We start from the raw sequence: 10,337 nt of genomic DNA, 5'->3' as shown, positions 1-10,337 counted from the left end.
CTCTGTATATATCTAATAAACAGAATTGTACTTAAAGTGTAATGGATTGTTGATTTGTGAGCAGCAACTACAATTTGCTTTTTCATATTCCAGGATATTCATTGTTTTGATGTGTCCACTGCTGTCATTTACTGACTCTGATGTCTGTAACAGGAACATAGCTCATTTATTCCATCCAAAATAACCACTGAATGATGAAACTGTAATATGTTTGGGGGGAAATTACTATATTTGCAGTGCACTGCATGTTTATCTCCATGAACAGCTCTTGTGAGGCTGACGTCTCCTATAACCACCACCTGTTCCTATCTGAACCAGTTAGATTCTTTAGACCTAAGCATTTCATATCAACACACTCTGAATTAATAGTTGTGTCATTTTAAATAGAGAAACCTTAAACAGGTGGAATTTGCCTTGGTGTGGTATTGATAAGAAATGTAGGTGTAAGGAACCAAACCCACTGCTTTTAAGTAACACACTTATAAATAAATATGCTAAAAAGGGTTTTTTGAATGATGCCATAGACGTATCACTTTTGGTTCCATAAAGAACCATTTTTGTAAAGAAATGCATGTGTGAAGAACATTTTAAAAAACATCATCCTGTCTTAAGCTTCTTTACCCATTTAAACATATTAGAAATAAATGGTTATTTCTGGAACCAAACGTAATTCTTCAGTGGCATCACTCAAAGAAATTTTTGACTTTAATCTTCATTTTTTTTTTTAAGTGTGTGTGTTAATTAAATATGGTGGGTTTACTTCATAGTGGCTGAAACCTCACCTGTAGGCGGATTTTTTACAGATTATTTTTATAATGAGTGTGTTCTCTCATAGCCCAACATGAGTTGTCTGACCACATCCTGCCCCAAGAGCACCCACTGCGCTGATGAACAAATACTGCCATTCTGGACAGAGGCAGATAACGGAATTCACTCTGAACACCACATTAAGTCACTGATACAATTTTAAGTAGCTTATTTAATTACCCCTCTTACACCTTAAAATAAATAGCTTTCATGCTTTTGTATTCTACTATGTACCAATCAGCCACTGTACGTTCAGTCATCAGTGGTTCAGGAAATTACAGCATGAACACCCTTTAAAATCTCCAGAACTAAATGTTCTTACAGATAAAAGAGACATGACACTAGCATCACAATGAGGCCAGCAGATCTAATTCTGTAATAAATTAGCTCAAATTCATGTGAAAATAATCACTTAACTGTAACCACAAAATAAAGAGCTCAGCTACCACACTAAATTAGTTTTGTAGAAAATGTTGATGTTTCTATTTGTAAGTTAAAAACCTGTTATAACGTTTACCTAAAACTGTTCATATTGGAATTTTATAAAAGAAGTTATTACTAAGTAATCTAGGTAGTTAACGCACACCCGTGGTAGCTTGCATCATGAACAACTGTTCATGACGGGAAGAACGTAGCACTCCTACCCACCCAGTGAGTGAATTCAATCACAGATTACTGAAAACAGTAAACCGATCATGCTGTGATGACAACGAAGCACCCACAAATATACAAAACATTTTATTCTCCAATGAGATGCACAAAACATATAAAAGCTTGCTCAGACTGTTGTTACAGGAAAGTGCCAGCTTCTCAATGACCTTCTAAACTCAGGATGTTGCCCTTGACATTACAGGAAAGGACAGTGCTGTTATAAAACTGACCAAATACATTAACACAATATATTTGGCAACATGTTTCAGCAGGGTTTTTATGGATTGGTCTGAAATAGACTTAAGTGGATTTGATGAACACATTCAGCAAACGCTTCTCACTTTTCAGAAACTGAAATGATTCTTGATGTCCTTGATTTGTTTCATCATATCAGCAATGTGTTCACTCCTGTTGGAAAAGAGAAACAGAAAGAGCTTGAAAAGTGCATCTTTTTTCTGTAAATGAAATACAACATTTCACAAGAGTCTATAGAAAAAAGCGGTGCAATGAATAGACTGACCATCTCCAGATGAACAAAAAATTACATCAAAACCATGTCAAAACCTTTTTTCAGTGTAATAAAGGGTGTCTTGCAGAAGAAAAGCTTGTAATTTAAAAATGCCTGCTGCTCTTATTATTGAATGTATATTTTATGAATGGACCAACAGAAATAGCTCAAGGTTTTCCTTGGGATGCACTCTATAAAAGAACACTGTCAATGTACAGCTTTTGTTTTATTTGTAAAGCCACCATTCTGAAAATAGAAGGTTTTTACCTGAGAGAGATAATATTTGTTTCATGTGGAAAAAGAAATTGTGCATCTTCAGAAAGTCTTAGCAAGGATATTGCCAGCTACCAATGGCCTTTATGAACTAAGCACATGCTTATGGATGTGTATCAAATATCAATCTGTATACTCACTGCTCCTTCAAAACACCCTGGATACACTTCTTCTGGTTGGCGTTGAGCGTGATTGAGGCTCGAGCTGGAGACGGGCCTTTGTCCATCTGCTTCTTCTGGTACTCCTTCTTCATGTTGACCTGTTAATAAAGTTCACCAAACTGAAGAGAAACATATAAACACAAACATTGCTCTGCAGACACACTGATGCTGCAGTTTTCATGATTCAACACTTTCTTAGGGTTAAAATAACTAATCTAGTAACACAGTGCCTGAAATCTGTGTTAACAAAAGTCAGCTGTTAGAACCTAAGCCTAAATAATGTATTCTCTGGCGTTTAATTACTTTATAGAACGTCGAATTTAAATAGCAATCTTAGTATTGCTGAAGAAACAGCAATAAACATAATCTCAAAATTTTCAGCCCTAGCATGAACAGTTTCCTGCTGCCACAAGTCAGAAACACAAAATAACACATTGACCCTCTAATTTCCTGGGCAGCTGACCTGTGTGATGGAGTTGTCTAGGTGGCGGAGTTGGTCACTTATGGTTTGGAGCTCTTTCTTCATGTCCTTCTCACTGTCAGACAGCACAGGAAGCTGACTGCGCAGACTGCCCAGTACTTGCTTCATCCTACACTCACAGTTTAACAGACAAATGCACTATGTAAATAAATGAACAGCTTTTTATAAATAAAAATACACATCTACTCATTGGACCCATAAAAATAAAAAATATAACTGTACTATTAAAATATTATATTTTTAATATACAGTGAAATGTGCCATTCTGAATAATAATAATAATAATAATAATATTAAACATCTCTATCTTCCGTACAATTGCTTTACAAATTAAAATCAGAAATCCACTGTTACGCAGAATGGCATTACTTCACTATTTTAATTTTACGTTTGGTAGAAAACCTTAACATACTGGATTATATAATATAAGCCTATTAGGATGTACTGAGTGCATGAAAAAGCTGAAAATCTAAAAAGGCATGGGTAGAAGTTGTTCGACACAAATAAAAGGACGTTGTATATTTCACTGTTGACATTTTCATTTTCAGAGGCAAAGCTGGTAAAAAGCAAAGCAAAGGAACCTGTTCATAATGGCTTCCTGTCGATATTTGGCGTCTTCGTACTTGTCAGCCAACCGCTCTGCTGCCTCCCTCAGGCTCTTTCTGCTCAAACAACAACATGAGCAAAACACACAATGTTTACTGCTGCGTGACTGCTGCTGGGAACACCAAACTGAGTCTGTGTGAAACGACTGATGAGCGCATGTAACCAAGTGCATTCGTGCATTTTATTTGTTTACGACAAGGTAAATGACCCACTTATTAAAAAGACCCCTGGAGCATATCAGCTTTTTTATTTATAGCAACCTCACATTTCTTTTCACTTCACTGAAGTAGGGCATTAAACATGAACAGGATAATAACGGCTCACCTTATTAATAAAGGGATATTAGAATAAAACAGATGTGCAGTCAGGAAATCTAGCTTCTAAGGTGAAGAGGGAGAGGACATTGCAGATGTTGGCTGGTTATTTAAGATGTCTTTGAGAAGCAGAGTGGTGCTTACCTATCTTCTCTGCACAGCGCCAAGTCCTCCAGCTGCTTGTTCTTCTGACCTGTGAGCAGTTTGACCCTGTGGCACAAACATAGAAGCTTTAATACAGCACCCAAATACACAACACTACAGTAACGAGGCTTATACTGAGGCACAGTGACAACAGCAGGCAGAAACTAAACATACACTACACTCTGCAAAAAAATGTCTTAAAAGAAATGGAATTTTAAAGCATGGTCATTTGGAGCCCTCTCTGTTGGGAACATGTAACTACATGTAGTTTGCATTAAATCAATGCAGTGCTGCTGAACAAGTAGCATTCAAAAAGAACCAAAGTTACCACCTTATGTTGTGTACTACTTCTATCTTATGGGGTAATTTACATAGCTGCGTAGTTTGGACACATGTCAGGGTGTACTTTCTTACCTTCTCTGCATTTCTTCTCGGGCCAAGTCCAACTTGAGGATGTATTCTTCACGGAAAACCTGCGTGGCTCGGCTCAGCAGCTGCAGACACTCTGGAGTAGGGGAGGATGAGTCTTTATCCCCTGCCCTGAAAAATACACAGCCAAGGAAGCCTTAATCTACTTAGTACACTTACAAACTAGCTTAATGAAACATTTCAAATCATATGTTTGCAGATGTAATTCGGCAATTGTCCTTGTTGCCTTACCTCAACATCAGCGGATTGGTAGAGCTGCGAGCCATAATGTTTCGGATATGCTGCTCGAACGAGTCATCTGCCAGTCCTCGCAAAGGGGAGCTTCCCGACCCCTCGCCTGTCCCCACACGGGAACACAACAGAGGAGGAGAAGGGGGACGAATAGAACTTCTGCAAAAATAAGGGTCCAAACAACAAAAGCTAATGATATCCAAACACATCTATTATAATTCAGTTTGTATTTGTGAATAGTTACTCACGATGGAACTTATATAAATAATAAAGTGCATTAATATTTTTCAGATATAATACATAATTCATATTTGGCTTGAAGCTAAGGGTGACTTACAGCAGAGGGAGCAGGAGACATTCGTAAGAGCTGGTGATGCAGATCATGGTGGCACCCAAAGAGAGATCAGACACTATCCAGAAACCCCACACTGGAGCTGGTAAACTGACAAAAACAAAATGATAGTCAAATACGTTAACAAATGATAATTTCAATGGCATGTACATTTCACTGACATCAGCTAAGGTTCAGGTCAGTGGTTTCCAACATTTTGCATTTTCTGCAGGTTTTAGTGTTAGCGTAATGTTTATCTGATTCACTGGATCAGAACAGGGCCAAACACATTTAAATTAATTTTGAAGGAGGAAGAAAAGAAAAAAAGTAAACACGAGCTAGGGTTGAGGTAATAAGAATCAACACAACAGCAGTAACTTCACGAAACAGGCATGATGCTGCATTAAGGGATATAATGCCATTACAAAGTTTCATACATATTTCATACATACCTGCTGGCGAGGGGTCTGGTACAAAGGATGTGTTCTACTATACAACGCTGTTCAGCTGCCAGTTCCTGTAGACTGTCCTTGTCCTCCTCATCTGCACAAACATTCCCACACAATGTGTACATAACACATTCCTTTATTCTGACTTAGGATCAGTTAATCTTACATCTTGAGTTGTCATAATCTGAGTGCATGTGATTTTAATTCAGTAAAGTAATAGTTCTGGACCTGTTTTTGGCAACAGGAGACAAGACCATCTTCTAAAACTTTTTAAATCTTATCTAATCTTCTCACTGAAAAGAAGACTACAGTAATTTATAACATTATTGGTGATGGTCTGAGAAAAGGAGAATGAAAAATGTTCTTAGGAAAGTAAAATGAGCCTAGCCCCATTATATATGGCATTGTTTGATCATTCTGAACTAATGTGGGATAATTTAGGGAAATTCCAGATGCTTTATCTTGTATGAATGGTCAGTTAATGAAATGAAATTTCAAGCAAATAATGCTGCTCTAAAACACCCAAATCACCCAAACGTACTAAGGCCTTTCAGGACCAGACCAATCTAGCCTTAACATTTTAAAAGATATCAGCATGATAAAATAAGCTTTCTACAACCCCTTCATTTGTACCACAATCACAACACAGGGAATATACAGCACTTACCTGATTGCAGGAATTTGTGGAGTTTGTTGAACCACGTTAGTCCCACGCTGTGAACCCCTGCCTCATGTGTGCAGTGGTATCTGTGCTGACACAGAGGATCTGAAACAAAGAAATGACCAATGAGAAAACAAATCATTTGGAATTAATCATAAAAGCGGCACAGTGGCGGAGCAGGTAGTGTCACATTCACAAAGCTGCAGGAACCTGGAGGATGTGGGTTCGAGTCACGCTCTGGGTGACTCTTTGTGAGGAGTTTGGTGTGTTCTCCCTGTGTCCACGTGGGTTTCCTCCCACCTAAAACAAACGCTGGTAGGTGGATTGGTGACTGAAGAGTGTCCATAGGTGTGAGTGAATGTGTGCGTGTCGCCATGTGACTGGCGCCCCCTCCAGGGTGTGTTCCTGCCTTGCGCCCAGTGATTCCGGGTAGTCTCCGAACCCACTGCAACCCTGAACTGGATAAGTGGTTACAGACAATGAATGAATGAATCAAATAAGATTTGAGCAGGGGTTTATTTTGCAAGTCATCTGCTGTTTCTTGCTAACATTTTGCATCCAAATGGGACTTCAAATTAATAGTTTAAAACAAAATTGTAAAGTTGCAATGTAAGTGTACAGGAATTAAAAAGAATGCAAACGATTTTACACTCTATACACAATCTCTCAATAACACTGTATTAGAGCAGCAATTTGTGCTGCTATTAGAAAAGCATGGTGTGAATGGGATATGATTTTTCTTGCCGGACCTGCTTACCTCTGTGTAACCTGATTGGACAAGTGAAGTCTGATTCTACTAGGTCCTCCTCTTCTCTGGGTGGCAACTTGAGTGTGAGCTCCAGCTCCACACACTCAAACACATAGAGTGATGGCACAGATTCTGAGCCCCTGGACCACCTCTCCACTGCCTAGTCACACACAGAAACACACAGCATTTCAACCCAGCCGTGAAAAGGGAGGGAGAAAAGAATAAATAAATAAATAAATAAATAAATAAAACCCTGAAAATATTTAACAAATCTAGACAATGTAGATAAATGTAGACAAAAACTAACCCTTTTTAAATATAATTACACAAAAACTAAAGTTACAACACAATAATATTCACATCCTATTTCCTCTGTGGATGGACAGAGTACATGCTAAATTTCTAAATAAAAAAAATTGTCTATAAAATATTTTACTTTGACATTCAAAGCATTGAGATTCTGAAGCCTAGTACTGAAGATAATATTACATGCAAGCTCAATACGCAAAGAAATGTTATTAAAATAAAATACAAATATATGCAGTATGAAAACAGGTGGGTACTTACTCCACCATCATCTTCCTCCTCAGCCTCCAGCACCACACAGTGATACAGCATCCCAGTTTCAGTGGCGATGACAAGGATGTTGGGCACACAGGGCAGACAAAGTATAGCACAGGCGTCGTAGCCATAGTTGTCCTCAGCAGCAGGATACATGGGCAGGGGACCCAGCAGCTTTCCCAGATTACTGACAAAACACACACAAACAGTAAAACACACATTAAAACAAATTCATAATTTATAAAATATGAATCATGACTCTGAAAGGTAATATAAATAAAAAAAGCACTAGTGTTTAAATGACTATTTCACATGACTACAATCTTTGCAACAAAATTCAGTAAAGCATTATTACGTGTGTGTAAGGGACGTATAGCTTAGAAAGGTCTCTCCGTTCTCATAGAGGATGTATAAGGGGTAAACCAGCAGGTCGCCCTTCTCCCGCTGGGTGGTCAGTTGGCGGGGGGCATCCACAAGTGGGCCGAAGTCAAATGCCACAGCGATCTCACCCAGAGATGCTGCATAGGAGGGTCTAGAGGAAGAATATCCAGATTAGACTCTGACAACAGTATAGTTCCACTGTGATTTCATGATGCACCAAATCTAATTACTACTCTACAGTTAAAGAAAGTAAAGCATTAAATTAACAGTACACATTCTCACCCTCTTGAGTGGATGGTGGTGTCCTCCTCTGACTGAGACACAGGCAGCACTCTAGCTGGAGTCTGGGGCTCCTTAAGGTTGTAGAATCTACACCATGAAAAACAAAGTCACAACCTATTTATTAAGTCTATGAAGTGAAAACAATCTGTTAATTAATTCATGTAACTCATGTGACCTATATGATTTTACAAATAAAACCATAGTCAGATCCATTTAATTGTGTGTTAACACTTTCTGGTAGCTCCTCTAAACACCTGATGGTGTTGTCTGAGGTAAGAAGCGCCAGATGGGGATCTTCCGTCTCGCTGGGGTACCACGCAGCCTGCCGCAGAGTGACAGAGGTTGAACTGGTGAAGAAGCGCTCAGCTACAGGAATTGTCCTGAGAAGAAATATACACATTAGAATTAGAATCACTGCCCAAATAGCAACACAACATTATGTAAAACTTTATGTTTTAGCTGCTGTGGTCAAACCGCATGACACGTCAACAGGACTTACCTGCAGTTTATTTGATGGCGTCCACCTTCAAACTCTGATTTTTTGCCCCATCGTTGGGGCAACTCCAGCACTGTGGCTCCACGCTGACCAATGAGAGCCACATGATACTGAGTAGGACTGAGCAGCACCTGACACACTTCAAACAGGGGTGGGTTGATGCACAGCAAAGTCTGTCAAAAAGACATATTCTAACACTTGAAGCAAACCATGTTATCATTGAGGTACAATATATCAATTCCCTTTAGCCCATGTATTAATTCTGATATTTCAGGCAAAAAGCAGGTCATGTTTTTTGCTAAAGTACTAAGTGATTAGTTGCAAACTGTGTGGAATCTACATGCACTTTTCTATTAACTCGGTTTCATTACTCTTACATGTGTTGTTGTTTTTTTAAACAGCTTTACAGTTTACTTATAATGTTTGGGGCAACTATGTGATAATTTTACACTATTATCTCTAATGAGGCTGAAGTTTCGTTCTCATTCGAACTTGCAGTTCCACCTTAAATGATACAGCAGTTCAATTTAACTATTGTACCATTTAAGGTAGAATGGGATATCTGAATACGAAGTTGAAGAATAAGAACAAAACATGAGCTCATTTCACCCTTTAAGCTCTGTATAATGAACTCGGACACTCTCTGGTGTATTTGTCTGTACAATAAACTCACACCCTCTCATTATATCCATGTGTGAGTTGTTACCTGGTATTTAGAGTCCAGCGCCTCCTCGGAGTTCATCTGCCGGAGGTTTGTTGTATAAAACACACTCTCCACATTGTCCCAAATGAAAAAATCTCCGTTCAGACAGAAGCTGAGGTTCTTCGCTATCCTCCGGCTCGTTCCCCGTGGCTCCAGGTGGAGTCTTTCACGGAGTTTTTTAATCATTTCATGTTCTGGAAGCCCCTCTCTCCAGCGATCCCCCGACCGCGACGCCATGTTGCTTCTCGGTGTTGCGTCACTAGAAAATAATGACCCCGTGAAGATCATCCAATTAGAGACGCGCTGGGAAATTTCGCGCCAACACTGGAGCATCATGGGAAATGTATTTCTTTTTTAAATGATACATATTGATTCTGAGAATACAGGGATATTAGCTTTGTTATAAATTGGTATCGTGAGAAAATTAATGCTATCGTCTACGGACGAACTGATAAACGTTTTGCCTGATATTTGACAGGTGCCAATATCTGCAGATGACAATAAATCTTTTAAGCACTTCCTGAATAGGGTTGCGGTGGGTCCAGAGACATTGAGCAGGAAAAAAAAACACCTGGACAATGCATCAGTTTGTCGCAGGGCATCACACAATTGTGTCTCTCTCTCTCTCACACACACACACACACACACACACAATTCACACAGCCAATCCATGCCAACAATTACTTAGAATCCACCTAAAGGACACCCCTACAGACAAACTCTTCACAGTGACCAGAGACAAGGCAGTACCCAGGACCTACTTTGTGACAGTGATACTCATGCTGTCTCGTACACTGAATAATTATTTCAAAATGAATATACAAACTTAAAAAAAATAGATTTGGACTTGATGCAGAGTGAGAACCTCAGCTAATTTAAACTATATGCAAACGAATATAGCAGCAGCCAATGCGTAATGGGAATTCTTTACCGTTGTGTCAAAACGCCCATGCGGCAAGCAGATATAATACTGTGGAGAAAATGCAATGAGAAAAACAATGCAAGTGGACGTCTATGAGTAATAAAACAGTCCAGTGCTGTGGATTTACATCCCTCTAGCCCACGTTTGGCATTGAGCAAGGTGTCATGTGCAGTGGTTCAAGAGCATTTAAATGTGTTC

At 39.0% G+C, this 10,337-nt stretch overlaps 1 protein-coding gene across 1 annotated transcript; it reads right to left on the bottom strand.

Moving 5' to 3' along the window:
• Positions 1-1,504: 1,504 nt before the first annotated feature.
• nup88 (nucleoporin 88) lies at positions 1,505-10,183 on the bottom strand. Its single transcript, XM_066661510.1, has 18 exons — positions 10,149-10,183; positions 9,221-9,476; positions 8,518-8,687; positions 8,273-8,398; positions 8,019-8,105; positions 7,711-7,887; positions 7,362-7,542; positions 6,804-6,954; positions 6,053-6,151; positions 5,389-5,479; positions 4,943-5,047; positions 4,606-4,764; positions 4,360-4,485; positions 3,946-4,011; positions 3,463-3,543; positions 2,864-2,990; positions 2,380-2,498; positions 1,505-1,866 (listed from the first exon to the last, which is right to left on the bottom strand). The coding sequence occupies exons 1-18, from the start codon at positions 10,166-10,168 to the stop codon at positions 1,803-1,805; spliced, it is 2,205 nt and encodes a 734-aa protein (XP_066517607.1). The 5' UTR covers positions 10,169-10,183; the 3' UTR covers positions 1,505-1,802.
• Positions 10,184-10,337: the final 154 nt, after the last annotated feature.

Source organism: Hoplias malabaricus, chromosome 2, assembly GCF_029633855.1.
Source record: "Hoplias malabaricus isolate fHopMal1 chromosome 2, fHopMal1.hap1, whole genome shotgun sequence".
Taxonomy (NCBI): domain Eukaryota; kingdom Metazoa; phylum Chordata; class Actinopteri; order Characiformes; family Erythrinidae; genus Hoplias; species Hoplias malabaricus.
Note: the sequence above shows the minus strand (reverse complement) of the source record. Positions and strands in the feature narration are given on the sequence as shown.